This window comes from Dromiciops gliroides, chromosome 3 (assembly GCF_019393635.1).
Source record: "Dromiciops gliroides isolate mDroGli1 chromosome 3, mDroGli1.pri, whole genome shotgun sequence".
Taxonomy (NCBI): domain Eukaryota; kingdom Metazoa; phylum Chordata; class Mammalia; order Microbiotheria; family Microbiotheriidae; genus Dromiciops; species Dromiciops gliroides.
In genome coordinates, this window is record NC_057863.1 from 614,622,004 (window position 1) to 614,638,103 (window position 16,100).

Genomic DNA, 16,100 nt, shown 5'->3' on the forward strand with positions numbered 1-16,100 from the left:
CCTAATAAATGTTTATTTATTGATTGATGCTGAAGGCAACAGGGAGCCACTGGAGCTTATTGAGTAGGGAAGTAACATGGTTCTTCCTATGCTTTAGGAAAATCACTTTGGGGGCTAAACAGAAAATGGATCATCCTGGGGAGAGACTTAAAGGCAGACTCTGCCTGAGGAAACTGAGGCAAACGTAGATTAAATGATTTGCCCAGGGCCACACAGCTACTGAATATCTGAAACCAAAGCTGTATCTGAAATTAGGTCTTTCTGATTCCAGGCCCTGCACTTTACCCACTACACCGTCTAGTTGTTCCTCCAAGAACAAAAGGGGACATAATAAAGAAATGTTGCAAGGACAAAAATCTATGGGCCTTGGCAACAGATTGGAAATGGGGAGACATGTTGGGTTTAAGATGTGTCTATTGGACATCCAGTTGGAGATGTCTCAAACTGGATGACACTAGACATCTTAAACTTAATATGTCCAAAACTAAACCCATTAGTCTCTGCTCCACCACTATCTAGCTGTCACCCATCAAATCAAGTTTAATTTAAAAAAAAAAAAAGGAAGCTGGACTAGCTGACTTCTAACTGGATACTATACCTTCTCCCAACCTTTAAATTCCATCCAAAAATGTATTATGACATTTCACAGGATTTAAAGCTAGAAGGGTCCTTAAGAAATCATCCAATGGCCAACTAGTCTAACCTTCATTATACAGATGAAAAAACTGATACCCAGAAAGGTTAATGGAGTTGCTACAGTCAGTCACAAGGCTGGGAAGTGGCAGAACTGGGATTTGAAACAAACCCTTTGATACCAAATCCAGGGCTCTTTCTACTGTTCCTCACATGATTTAAAGCTTTAACAAAAAATGTCCTCTCCTCCACTGATCCTTCTCTTCCTCACTGCCACCAACCTCTTATCCAAGCAATGGCCTTGCATCAATCATAGGTACTTATGGTTATTTCTGTTTATCACAATTCCCTACCAGATACTCACCACATGACAAGGGTCCTATCTAAACTTCAAATTTTTTTTTTAACCATTCCTACCAGCAATCTCTGCTAAAATACTGAATTTTTGTCCCTTCCAACTCTAATATCCTCTTGACTACTACTGTGACCCTCCCCAGTTTACAAGTTTCTCATATGCTCAGTGCTTACATTTGTTTATTCTATTGAAGGCAAATTCTGGGCCTCAAACTCAATTTATACCCCAAATACATTTCTAAATAAATATGAACAATTCAGTTAACCTTTCTATAAATCAGGTTTAATCTAGAACTGACCTTCAATTACACTAGTGGTTTAGATCTCACAAATAAAAATATTACCCTAACAAATTATTTTTATATAAGTAAATATTACTTTGCATTTTTACTTGGCCTCAAAACTGGAATGCACATGCCAAACTAAACAATTCAGCATATTTACTAATAAACTATTTTAAACCACATTTTCTGAGAGCATGAAACCAGGGCAAAAGAAAATTTTTAAATATCTGCATTCATGTTCCATACAATACCCAACTACATCATTCTGGGTTGGTAACAGAAAATGTTCCTAAAGAAACATCACAACTTTTCATTATCCAAACTGTAGTGACAAACTAAAAGTTTATTTCTGCCCAACTTTGTTTGAAAATAGGACTAACAAAAATGTTTTCTAATTCAACAATTAGCAGTGAACACTTTGAAACCAAAACCAAAACAACTAAAGACCTCTGAGGCATTCTATTCTAGTCTAAATTAATATCATCTTGAGAAACAATACAAATATCAGTTTGTGTTATAGCAAAGCAAAAGACAATATTTGGTGAGCCACCAATACATTGTGCTGTGATAGCCCACATTTGTAAGACACATATCTTTTGAAGAAAAATAACCATTTCCTTAAATTCTTTTTCCAAAGCTTCAAAAGCCTCTTTATGGGGGCGGCTAGGTGGCGCAGTGGATAAAGCACCAGCCCTGGATTCAGGAGGACCTGAGTTCAAATCCGACCTCAGACACTTGACACTTACTAGCTGTGTGACCCTGGGCAAGTCACTTAACCCCCATTGCCCCACAAAAAAAATGCCTCTTTATGAACTTATGTGTAAGACTTTGCATTTATCTTTATTACATTTCATCATACTTGATTCAGCACAGCGTTCTGTCCTGTGATAGTTCAGAATCCTAACTGTTAAAAGTTAACTATTCCTCTCAGCCTTTCTGTTACCTGCAAATTTGGGAAGCAGGCATTCCATGCCTTTACTAATGTCATTGATAAAAATAAAAATGTTCCACTTAGAAGGAAGTGTTTCAAATTTTTAAAAAGAGCTGTTTTCCAATTGATAAATGGTCAAAGGATACAAAAAGGCAATTTTCAAAAGAAATCTTATGGCTATCTTTAGCCAAAAGAAAAAAAAATGCTCCAGATGATTAACAATGAGAAAATTGCAAATTAAAGCAACTCCAACATTCTACATCACACCTATCAAATTGGCAAAGATATAAAAAAGGAAAATGACAAATGTTGGAAAGGCTGTGGGAAAACATTGACATAATCTTGGCGGACCTAAGAATGTGACCATCCTGGAAAGCAATTTTGAATTACACATAGAAAGTTACTAAATATAGTATGCATATCCTTTGACCCAGCTTTACCACTGCTAGGCTTAAACTTTTTTTTTTTTTAGGGCAATGAGGGTTAAGTGACTTGCCAAAGGTCACACAGCTAGTAAGTGTCAAGTGTCTGAGGCTGGACTTGAACTCAGGTCCTCCTGTATACAGGGCCAGTGCTTTAGCCACTGCGCCACCTAGCTGCCCCCTAGGCTTAAACTCAAAAAAGATCAAAGAAAGAGGTAATGGTTCTATGTATACAAAAATATTTATATTAGCTTTTGTTGTGGCAAAAACCTGGAAATTAAAGAGATGTCTGTTAATTAGGGAATGGTTGAACAAACTGGTATCTGAATATGATATAATATAATATAATACTAACATGCTGTAGGAACTGAGGAAATCAATTATTTCAAAGAGATGAGACTGATATAAACGACAGACTCAAGTAAGCATAATAATAAGAAAAATTTGCACTATGACATCAGTATTTATTATGAAAATGAATAACTGAAGACTTATAAACTGATAAAAAGTGAAATGAGCAGAACCATGAGAATAATTTATACATTAATAATAATGCAAAGACAAACATTTTTGAAAACTATAAGATCAATGAGATGACTGTCCATGATTCCAGAGAACTATGATGAATCATTCTATTCACTTCCTGACAGAGAGGTGATGGATTCAAGGTACAGAATCTCTCTCTCTCTCTCTCTCTCTCTCTCTCTCTCTCTCTCTCTCACACACACACACACACAAAGAGAGTCACAAACACTGCCAGAGAAAGGATTAATTTTTCCTGACTATGCATATTTTATTTTAAGATGTGGTATATGGGGGCAGCTAGGTGGCGCAGTGGATAGAGCACCAGCCTTGGAGTCAGGAGTACCTGAGTTCAAATCCGGCCTCAGACACTTAACACTAGCTGTGTGACCCTGGGCAAGTCACTTAACCCCAATTGCCTCACTTAAAAAAAAAAAAGATGTGGTATATGATTGTGATGGAATATTATTGTGCTATAAGAAATGACAAGCAGGATGATTTCAGTAAAACCTAGTAAGACTTACATGAAGTGATACAAAGTGAAGTGAGAAGAACCAGGAGAACGTTTTATCCAGTAACAGCAATACTGTATGATGAAGAACTGTGAATGAGTACAATCTAAAACAATCCCAAAGGACTCATGATGAAACATACTATTGGCCTCCAGAGAAAGAATTGATATTCTCTGAATACAGATTGAAGCATGCTATTTTTCACTTTCTTTCTTTCATTTGAGTCTTCTTATACAAAATATGGAAATGTTTTACATGATCACTTACTATCTCAGGGAGGGGGGAAAGAGAAAGGAGGGATAAAATTTGGAACTCAAAACTTTAAAAAACACAAATGTTAAAATGTTATAATATGTAAATGGAAAAAATGTATATTTAAATATTTTTATTTTCAATGGTAAGAGGAAAGGAAAATATATTTCATTTTAAAAACCTAATTTTTAAAAAGATAAATATGCAAAAAAACCTCCGAAAGACCACATGAATTTTTTATAACACCAAACCAAATGATCTTTAAAATAGGCTATACAAAGAATTTAAGGATCAAAGGTCTCCTAGAAGAAAGACCATAATACATTTTTTAAGCCTAAGTAATGTATTGCAGAAAATAAAATTACTCATAACTTCTAAAAACCTACAAAATGCTGATTCATAAAAACCACAGATCACTGCAAGAGAAATTAAAATTCCAAGGTTATTTAGTGGTTAAATTTTACAATTTCAAAAACAAATTTTAGAAACAGCTAAGTGAAAGACCTTCAAATATGAAGGATGCAAATGTGAATGACCCAAGATTACTCTACAGTTGTAAGATAGCCAAGAAAGAATGGAATAGAATATTTTAAAAAGCTGAGAAGCTCAAGCTGCATCCTAAAACATCCTGCAAAGCTGAAGCTAACCATCAAAGAAAAAAGCTGGACCTTCAATGGAGATACATTTGAGCAAAATGCCCCCCCAAAAAGAATAATAGCACAGAACCACTTACCTGCCCCAAAGGGGTTATTAGAGAAAGTTAAATAAGAGACAAAGCTTTCAAGGTGGTTTTGCTGCTTTAATGAGCTTAAGAGAGAAACAGAAGGGAAAGGGAAATACATTGAGGAGGAAAGGAATCAGAAGGAAAGAGAATCTACTATTCTCATATAACAGAGTTGCATGAAATGAAGTATGAAAGAAGGCACAGAGGACATGGTCATCCCATGAGCCTCATTTTCATTTGACCTATACAAAAGAAAGTTGAACACAAAGAGTCTGCTATAGATATACGTTAAATGCAACAGGAAAATAGGTAAGGACAGAGAAAGAAGAAATATGTAACCACGCAGGCAGGATAAGTGAGGGAATAGTCACAAGCAGAACAAACTCCAATATCAGAGGGTGAATTGTGAAGGAAAAATTAAAAGAGTAAAAACTGTAATAAGAGAAGGGCAATGGAGTAGAAATAGATCATTTCAATTACAGTTTATTAGTAGTGAAAAAAAATTTATTTTTCTTTTCAGTGCCTTCTTCTCTGTAAATAGGGGAGCAGGGGGCAAAGAAAAAAGTATCAGAAGATAGGAGGGAGGAAAATATACAATTAAGAATCATAACCAGGCAGCTAGGTGGCGCAGTGGATAAAGCACCAGCCCTGGATTCAGGAGGACCTGAGTTCAAATTCGGCCTCAAACATTTGACACGTAATGGTTGTGTGACCCTGGGCAAGTCATTTAACCCCAATTGCCTCACCGAAAAAAAGAAAAAAAAAACATGAAAAAACAAAACAAAACAAAAAAAGAATCATAACCATAAAATGTTAATTATCAACTCATTGCTAGGTTCCTCCTCAGCAAGCAATTAAAAAAGAAAAAATTGCAAAGATGGTATAGATTTCTAGGCATTTTGCCTATTGTGATATTTGGCTTTTCTTATCAATGAGGAAATGAAAAGCACTGGATCATTTCAAAATAAAGACAGCTACAGGAACTCTGACTCTTTAATGCCTTTCCAACCTAATTAATCACTGGAGTATTAGGAATTAAGGATTAAATAGTTTACCTAGAGAGCCTGATGGAGTCCTATATAGCAACAGAGAATATGGATTAGAGAATGAGGAAGTCAGAAGGAAGGAACGATTTGGGGAAAAAGATAATAAGCTCAGTTTTGGACCAAACTGTTGAATGTAAGATGTCAGTAGGACTAATAGGCAGGTGGGCATGCAAGACTGGAGGTTGGAAGAGAGGTCAGGGCTGGATAAATAGATTAGAGAATCATCAACATACAGATGATGGTTGAAAAATGGGAGCTGATGAGGATCCCAAGTGAAATAGTATAGAAGAAGAGAAGGTCCAGGGCGGAGCAGTAAGGGACTGGGTATGGCCTGGCCAAAGAGCAAGCAAAGGAGACAGGAGGGGTCAGACAGTTGGGAGGAGGACCAGGAAAAAGGAGCTTATTTCTAAGACTTCTAGAGATTATCTGGTGCAAAAGATTCTTAGCCTTTTTTGTGTCCTGGCCTCCTGGCAATCTAATGAAGCCTAAGAATCTCTTCTCAGGATAAAGTTTCTAAATACATAAAATAAAATAGATAGGATTACAGGCAGTTCTCTCTTTATGTAAATTCTGCAGACCTCTAGGTAAAACGATTTTTACATAATGCAAATCTGCCTGCAGTCAGGGAAAAGGGAAGAAGGCAATAGGAAAGAAGCCATGTAGCTGTGGAAGGAAGAGGCCAGTACATGTTCAAGGATAAGTGGAGGCCAGAGACAGAGAAACGAGAGCAAGAAGAGGAACAGGAGGGAGCTATAACCAGCCACATGGGGGCCTGGCTGGAAGGGAGAGAAAGAACACTTGGGGGCAGACCCACAGGGATTGGACACTGATACTGACAAGAGATGATAGGTGACACGTGGGAGCCAGGACATGGTACCTGAGTGCAGAAAGATACAGAAGACAGCAGGGGCTGGACATAGGGTAGGCTGGCAGAGTGGGGCAAAGGTCTTCTCTCTCTGCACCAGAAGTCTCAAGCCCCCAATCCAGCAGCAATGGCACATCCATTCTTCTGCCTTCACTTGAAGGGTGTGTGTGTGTGTGTGTGTGTGTGTGTGTGTGTGTGTGTGTGTGTGTGTGTGTGTGTGTGTGTGAGAGAGAGAGAGAGAGAGAGAGAGAGAGAGAGAGAGAGAGAGAGAGGGAGGCAATTGGGGTTAAGTGCCTTGCCCAGGGTCACACAGCTAGTAAGTGTGAGGTGTCTGAGGCCAAATTTGAACTCAGGTCCTCCTGAATCCAGGGCTGGTGCTCTATCCACTGCACCACCTAGTTGCCCACTGTTTGTTTGGTTTTTTTTTTGTTTTGGTTTGTTTTTTTTGGTGAGGCAAGTGGGGTTAAGTGACTTGCCCAGGGTCACATAGCTAGTAAATGTCAAGGGTCTGAGGCTGGATTTGAACTCAGGTCCTCCTGAATCCAGGGCTGGTGCTCTATCCACTGTGCCACCTAGCCGCCCCCTGCCCCCTGTTTGGTTTTTTAAAAGATGTTTTGTTTTGGGGCAGCTAGGTGGGCTCAGTGGTAAAGCACCGGCCTTGGATTCAGGAGGACCTGAGTTCAAATCCGGCCTCAGACACCTGACACTTACTAGCTGTGTGACCTTGGGCAAGTCACTTAACCTTCACTGCCCCGGGATTAAAAAAAAAGATGTTTTGTTTTGTGGGGAGGCCACATAGTGACAAACTGAGGAGCTAAAGTAGAGAGAGGGAGAGCACCATACTGTATAGGAAAGTTAACATGGGTACTTTCTTGGAATGCAGGTTTCTTTCAAAATTCTTTACATAAAATTGAGTTTGTGTAATGCAAATTTATGTAAAGTAAGAACAGTCTGTACAAAGGAAATATGTTAGCAATATGCTAAAAACAACAAGAAAAAGTTCATGGGCTCCAGGTTAAGAAGGATTAGTACAGATTGAGTACTACAATGTGAGGGAAAAGTGAAGTGACTCCACCATGACCACAAAGCCACTATCTGGAACAAGTGGGAAACAAGCCCAAGCTCTTTCATTTGAAATTCAGTGCTCTTTCCCCTGTACTCACCACCCCTTCTGGTGGGCCACATCTACATCCTCCCATTGTGGGCAGGGTGCCCAAAGGACCTCACAAGGGAATCTCCAGTAAACACCTTGGCCCAAAGGAGTGTCATGGGACAGCTAATATTGGAGGTTGTTTTAGAAGGTCAGATGAGTTTCTTTAATTGTTCTACAGCACTTTCCTCACAATAATCTTGTAATAGAGGTTATGCAAGTACAGACAGCCACATTTTACATTTTACAGATTAGGAAAATGAGTCTCAAGAATGGTGAAGGGGGGCAGCTAGGTGGCTCAGTGGATAAAGCACTGGCCTTGGATTCAAGAGGACCTGAGTTCAAATCCAGCCTCAGACACTTGACACTTAATAGCTGTGTGACCCTGGGCAAGTCACTTAACCCTCATTGCCCCACCAAGGGAAAAAAAAAAGGAATGGTGAAGGGATTTTTGCCCTTCCTTCACTAGAATAATTAGCATTCATAGCAAAGTCAGAGCAAGAACTGTCATCAAGCATAGATGTCACCATGTCAAACCCCATCCCTCCCTGCTACCCCCATCCCCACTCTTTGTGGTGTACTTCTCAACTTTCTTGACAGCAGCTTCCCCCACCCCCACCCCCCCACCCGCCCCAACAATTTTACACAGTCCCTCCAAACATGTCTGCCCTATGAGAAGCCAGGTGGCAAAGTGGATAGAGTACCTTGCCTGGAGTCAGGAAAACCCAAGTTCAAATCCAGCCTCAGACACTTAATAGCTGTATGACCCTGGGCAAATCACTTCTCCCTGTTTGCCTCAGTTTCTTCATCTGTAAAATGAGCTAGAGAAGGAATGGCAAACCACTCTAGTACCTTTGCCAAGAAAACCCCAAATGGGGTCATGAAGAGTTGGACACGACTGAAACGACTCAACAACAGAAGAAGGTAAGTTCCCTGTATAGGCAGTCTGGTTCCTTGTACTTTTCTCCCCAGCGTGTAGTGCAATGCCTGACACAGCCTTATCTACTTGTCTAGCTTTTGCTCAGGAATAACATACAAACTCCTCTCTCTGATACGTAAGGCCCTTCACTATCAGACTTCAGTCTATCTTCACAGGTGAATTACCCTTTTCTCCCCTCACTCACTCTTCACCCCAGTCAAACTTGTCCTACTTGCTGTTCTCTGTATTATCCATCTCCGGCCTCCAGGCTTTTGCTCGAGCTCTTCTCTGCCCCTGGTAACCCCAAGCTTCCTTCCCAGAACAGCTCAGGGGCTGCTTCCTTCAAGAAGCCTTTTGGGATTGCCTCACTTCTTACTGTTACCTTGTATCTATTTTGTATTTACTTAACTATGAGCATGTTGTTTTTCTTACTCTTCTTCTGAGGAAAATATAAACTTCTTGAAGGCACTGACCATTTTGTATTTATATCCCCCACTGTTGTGCATACAGCAGGCATTTAATAGAGGCTTGGTGGGTTAATAACATTATGGTATTTTTCCCACTACGCTGCTGTCATTTTAAAGCTCAAAATCATCCACAGAGCTTCAAAGTACAACATAATGAACAGAGGCTTGGCCTTTGGAATTAGGAAGCCTTGTGTTCAAGTCCTGTCTTTGGCACAGACTCAGTTTGTCTCCTCTTAGGTGTCACCCTGAAGTCCTGGCGCCACATCTGATCTTATGAAGCCCTACTCATTTCACCTTTATGCGTTATCCCCCATTAGACTATGAGCTCCTTGCGGGCAAGGCCTTTGCTTTCTTTGTATCCCCAGTGCACAGCACGCGGCACATGGCAGCTGCTTAATAAATGTTTATTGACTGACTGCCCATAAAATTGAACCTAGACAAGAGCATCAAATTTCATCTTCTCTCTTTATCATATAAGAGAAAATGTGCCCAAGGTTTAGAAGCAGCATCAATAAAATTTGGGCCCAAGTCCTGATACCTCAAATCCACGGAGTTTTCCACTATGATGTGCTGTTTTTCTCCATGGTCTTCAATACGTTGCTTCTCTACTGAAATTTCTCTCCAACGCTGCCAAAGGGAACAGCCTCCATCATATCAGTGGTGCCGCCCACCTTCTCCCAGATACGTTTTCATCTGAGGGTTTTCAGCACCCCTAACTCTCTCCTGATTCTCCTCCTAGCTATGTGCCTCTGCATAACCCCTTCACATCCACACTAAGGTTCTGCCCTGGGCTCTCTTCTCTCTTCTCTCTATATTCTCTCAATTGGTGAGCTCATCTGCTTTGAAGGGTCCAATTATCTCCTCTAGATCTGCCTGTCTGTATGTCTATTTATCTATCTATCTATCCCTAGTCTCTCCTGACCAACAAACCCAGACCACCAACCAACTGCCTATTGGAACTTTCAAACTAAATGTCTGCTAGATGTATCAAACCCAGCGTGCCCAAAACAGAACTTAGTATCTTTTCCTACAAACATACTCTTCTTCCATTTACTTCAGAGGTGCCCACCCTCCTTCTGAAAGTCAACTAAGCTCACAACCTCAGTGGCATACTGCAGTCTTCAACATGGCTTTCCCCACATATCAGGGGCCAAATCTTGTTGTTCCTCTCCCCACATGTCTAAACTGTAACTCCTCTCCGCTCACCCAGCCACCAGGCTCCCATTTGTGTCCTGTCTCGCATCTCTCCCCACTCCAATCTATCCTCCATGGAGCTGCCACGACGATTTTCCTAAAATGTAGGTTTGACCCTTTCTCCCCTTTTCAAATAATAATCTCCAGTGACACCCCACTATCTCTAAGATAAAACAGAAGCATCGCATTTTAGCATTTAAAGCTCTTCACAACCTAGTGCCATCCCACCTTTTCAGTCTTCCTAAACATTCTTGCACTCCACATACCATGATCCATACTTGCTGTTCCTCACACAAAATATCCCATCTCCCCTGCCCTTGGATTGGTTGTACCCATATCAGGAATCAGTCAATCACTCAACAAGCATTTATTAAGCACCTACTATGTACCACTTACTGTGCTAAGTGCTGGGGATACAAGGAAAAATTTTAAAATTGATCCTGCTCTCAAAAAACTTACAAGCTACTGAGGAAGGCATTAAAGTAAGTTCATAAACAGGTACAGAAAAAAAAAAAAGAACAGATGAGGAAAAGGAATAGGCAGTGGGAAAAATCAAGAAAAGCCTCATATAGGAGACATCTGAATTGAGGTTTGAAGAAAACTAAAGATTCTTAGGAGAGATCATTCTAGACAAAGAAGTGAGTGCAAGGGCAAAGAACAGTGTCACAAGAAACCCAGGGAAGAAAGAGTATTTAGGAGGAACACGGGGTCAGCAGTAGCAAAGCTTACCCAGAGATCAAGGACTGAGAAAAGGGCATTAGATTCGACAATTAGGAGATAACTGCACTCATTCCTCAGCATCTCTGATATCCTTCGAGACACAGTTCTGATCCTCCTGGCTGCCAATGCCTTCTCTCCCCACATTACACCATATTCATTTCTGCGCATACTTAACCACGTCCATGTGGTCTAAACCCAATTTCCTTAAAGACAACGACTGGGGCTTTAGTCTATCCCCACCACTTAGCAAAGAGCTTACTGACTGAGTCCTTTTCTCAAGGGATCCAGAGAAAGTTAGTCAGAATGATCCTTAGAACATAGAATGCATAAGCTGGGAGGGCCCTTAGAACCCAAGATGTCAGATCTGGGAGGTCCCTTAGAACATAGAATATTAGAACTGGGAAGGTTTTAGAACACAGGATGTCAGAGCTGGGAGGGCGCTTGGAGATCCCTGGCACCCTGCCTCGCCTTTAAGGGCAGAGACTAGCCCCAAAGCCCCTGCCCGTTCCACGGCGTGCCCCACGCAGGCCTCGGGTCGGGGCCTGCAGTCCCGCCCACGGGCCGCGCCGCCCCCGCCTCACTAGGCCAGGCCGGGCCAGTCCTAGCCGCCTTCCCTCGGCCCCGGTCCCTTACCCAGCTTCACGATGGTGTCGGCCAAACACCGGTCCCACTTCCTGCCGAGATCTAAGTCCGACATGTTCCCTCGCAGCAGCCGCGCTCCCTGAAGCTCCAGTTTCAACTCCAGCCTCAGCTCTCTTACAGCCGGCCCGGACGCCCTGACACCGGCAAAGTCTCGCGAGATGTCCGCCACTTTCCGCTCTGAGCTCAGAATGAGAGGCTCGGAGGACCAACTATCGCGAGATTGACCCTCTTGGCTCCGCCTTTTTTCCGGATGTCCTCTCGTCTTGTCGTCAAGGTGATAGACTGTGTTCCCGCCTGGCCTGACCTTGGAGTCTGGCCTGCAGGGGACCAGTGACAGGCTGACTTCTGAGTAAGGACAGGGACTGGAGGCCTCCTTGTGGCCTGGGAAGCGCCCTAAGTATGTGTATGTCCCATGGGCCGCCGCTGCTGGCTCGGGGAAATGCCACGTTCATTCATTCATTTCATTCATTCTCGTAAAGAGCCTCTGCCGAGCTGTCATTTACCTGTCACAAGTGTCAGGGCGGGGAGGGCCCTTAGAACACAGAATGTTAGACCTGAGAGGGGCCTTAGAACATTGAGTGTCAGAGCTGGGAGGGCCCTTAGAACCCAGGATGTCAGAGCTGGGAGGGCCCTTAGAACCCAGGATGTCAGAACTGGGAGGGCCCTTTGAACACAGGATGTCAGAGCTGGGAGGGCCCTTTGAACACAGCATGTCAGAGCTGAGAGGGCCCTTAACAGAATGTTAGACCTGGGAGGGCCCTTAGAACACAGCATGTCAGTGCTGGGAATGGCCTCAGAACACAGAAGGTCAGAGCTAGGAAAGAAGCTAGAGCACCACCCCCAGAATTCATCATCAGATCCATACTTAGAGAGTTTCCAGTTTGGAAGGACCTGACAAAACTTGTGTCCCTTTTGCAATGTGACTGGTTCTTACATATTAGTAGAGCATGTCAATAATAATAATAATAGCACTTATAAGGTTTTTTTTTCTTTTCTTTTCTTTTGTTTGTTTTGGGGTTTTTTGCGGGGCAATGAGAATTAAGTGACTTGCCCAGGGTCACACAGCTGGAAAGTGTCAAGTGTCTGAGGCTGGATTTGAACTCAGGTCCTCCTAAATCCAAGGTCAGTGCTTTATCCACTGCGCCACCTAGCTGCCTCCCACTTATAAGTTTTAAAGGCAGATTGATTCTCAGAACACAGTGAAATGCACATTCTTATTTTCCTCCCCCTTTTAAAAATGAGGAAACCAAAACCAAGAAAAGTTGAGCTACTTGCCCAGGACTACCCAGCTAGTAAGTGTTAAGAACCAGAATTCCAGCCCAGCTGTCTTCTAAATGATAGTTGAATCTTTCTACCCTACTATCTTTCTCTTCCAATAACCTAATATTTTCAGTTTTTCTCTCCTTACATTTGTTTTGTAAATTCCCTGAACAGCAAGACCTTGCTGCATTATTATCTCTACAGAACTTGAAAAAGAACTTTCAAATCCAGAAAGTTAATGATTTTTGATGATGACAATGACTGATGGTAAAAAAAAATGTTAATTATTACCATCCTGAAGTGGATTATAATCCAGTCAGTCAACAAGCATTTATTCAGTACTCCCTTTGTGCAAGGAGCTGTGCTAAATTCTGGGGATACAAAGAAATATAGAAGCGGACTGAGTCATTAAGGACTTTAAAAGCCAAACAGACAATTATATATTTCATCCCAGAAGTGATAGGGTGTGTATTGATTCTGGAGGACACTGACAGATCTGTATTTTAAGAAGATCTGTATGACAGCTGAGACTTGTGGTAGGGAGACCAGCCAGTAGGCTACTGCTGTTATCCAGGCAGGAAGTGAGAAGAACCTACACCCAGGTGGTGGTAGTGTCAGAGGAAAGAAGGAAGCATATAAAAGAACTCTCTAGAAGATAGAAAGGATAGGCCATGATGACAGATTGCATAGGGCAGGTGAGAGAAAGAGTGATGAAGTGAGGATGACAGCCTGTGGGACTCGGAGGATGGTGGTACCCTCAACAGTAATAAGAGGTGGAGAGATTTGGGGAAGAGAGATAATGAGTTCCATTTTGAACATTTTGAGTTTAAAATGGCTGTGGGACATCCACTTTTAAATATGCAAAAGGCAATTTGATATATGAGTGGAGATTAGCAAAGAGGCTAGGGCTGAATAAGTAGTTCTGAGAATCAGGGGTGGAGAGATGATCGTTGAATTGGGAGTTGATGAAAGCACCAAAGGAAACAGTATATAGGGAAAAGAAAAGAGGAACATATTGGTCTTGGAGGACACTTAGCATTAAAAGGGGAGAACTGGATTAAGTTCTAGTAATGGAAACTGAGTAGGGGTAGTCAGATTGATAGGAAAGGATCAAGACAGGAGAGAATATTGGAAACCTAGAGTGGAAAAAAAATTATCAAGGAGATTAACTGTCAAGGACTGTAGAGAGGCCAAGAAGAATGAGAATTGAAAAAAGGCCATTAGATATGGCAATTAAGAGATCATTGGTAACTTTGGAGAGAGGAGTTTCAGTTGAATGATGAAGTCAGAAGCCAGACTATAGAGAATTAAGAAGAGAATGAGAGGAAATAAATGGAGGCCCCTATTTTAGAAGATTTTCTCAAGGAATTTTCTCTAGGAAAAGAAGAGATATAGGATAGTAGCTAGTGGGGATGGATGGATCAAGTGAGGGTGTTCTGAGAATGAGGGAAACATGGATATGTTTGTAGGCAGTAAGGAAGTAGTCAGTCCATAGAGAGGTTGAAAATAAGTTAGAGATTGGGGATCATAGAAGGAACAATCTGTTGGAGATAATGGAATGGAATGGGTTCAGTTATCCAGATTAGGCTTGGCAGGGAAGAAGGCCACCTCTTCATGTGAGACATGCATGAAGGAGATAATGGCATATGAGTGATATCATATGAAAAGGAGGGGAGAAGAGAGAGTTCATGGTGAATGGCCTCAATTTTTTCAGTGAGATACAAGGAAAACTACTAGGTCTATATCCCAAAAGAGACCAAAAAAGGCCTATATGTACAGAAATATTTATAGTAACTCTTTTCTGGTGACAAAGAATTGAAAATTGAAGGGATGCCCATCAATTGTGAAATGGCTAAACAAGTTGTGCTATATGATTGTGGTGGAATACTACTGTGCTATAAGAATGATGAGCAAGATGCTCTCAGAAAAACCTGGGAAAACTTACATGAACCAATGCGAAGTAAAATGAGTAGAGCCAGGAGAACATGGTATACAGTAACAGCAATATTGTAAGATGATCAACTATGAATGACTTGGCTCTTCTCAGCAGTACAGTGATCTAAGACAACTCTGAAGGACCCATGATGAAAAACACGATCCATCCCAGAGAAAGAACTAATGGTGTCCGAATACAGATTAAAGCATACTTTTTTTACTTTATTTTTCTTGAGGTTTTTTTTTTTTTGGTCTGTTTTCTTTTATAAAATGACTAATATGTTTTGCATGACTACACATGAATAACCTATATCACATTGTTTGTCTTCTCAATGAGGTGGGTGGAGAGGGAGAAAGGAAAAGAATTTGTAACTCAGAATTTAAAAAACGAATGTTAAAATTGTTTTAAAATGTAATTGGGGAAAATAAAATACTAAATAAATAATAAAAAATGAAATATGAAGCAAGGTTCTCAGTTGAAATAGTGGAGGAAGAACCATAAGAGGTTTGAGAAGGGATGAAAAGGTTGGGAAAAGCCACAATAGTGAGTCAATTAGGAAGGTGTAAAAAAAAATAAGTCTTGCAGCAGAGAGGGCCCAGTTGAGATTATGTAACATAAATTAGTAGCAGACTCAGTCCACACAGGTGGAAGAATAAGTCATGGGAAATGAATGAGTTGAGGAGGTTTGGGTGTTAGAAGGAGTATCAATGTGTATATTGAAATCACCTTATACGAGGGCATGAGGAAGATAAGGACTGTGTGTCTGAGGAGATATGTATATGTTTGAGGAGATAAGTCTGAGCTATGGGCACTAAACTCATTGGGGAAGGATGGAAGTCCTAGAGATCCACAGACAAGCTACCAGAATTATGATTAGGTAATAAATATAGATTAAACAAACCTAAAAAGAGGAGAAGTTACTGAATGATGATGGTAGAGGAAAATCTTGGAAGCACCAATGGGGCCCAAGAAGTATTTCAACTCTCCCACCCTGACCAGTGAATAGTGGAAATGACTGAGGGCACAACTATGGGGGCTATGTCATCAGGAAGGGGCCAAGATTCAGTGAAAGCCCAAAGGTGGAAAAAGCGGGAAAGGAAAAAATTAAAGATAAGAGCAGGATTGTTTCCTACACAGTGGAAGGGGTGAGTAGTGTTGGAGTAGGATATTGAGATTTGGGTTAAGGGGAGTGAGAATGAGAGAGAAGGGAGTAGCGTTGGAAAATAGGGTTTGAATAATGACAGCAGGGGTTTCAGAATCACTGAAA

General features: G+C 41.3%; 1 protein-coding gene across 1 annotated transcript in view; it reads right to left on the reverse strand.

Annotated features, from left to right (window-relative positions):
• Nucleotides 1-11,829, reverse strand: part of MICOS10 (mitochondrial contact site and cristae organizing system subunit 10) — a 35,842-nt gene extending 24,013 nt beyond the window's left edge. The window contains exon 1 of the mRNA XM_043991072.1: nt 11,629-11,829. Coding sequence (XP_043847007.1) covers nt 11,629-11,692 — 64 coding nt within the window. The 5' untranslated portion in view covers nt 11,693-11,829. The remainder of the gene's footprint in view (nt 1-11,628) is intronic.
• Nucleotides 11,830-16,100: the final 4,271 nt, after the last annotated feature.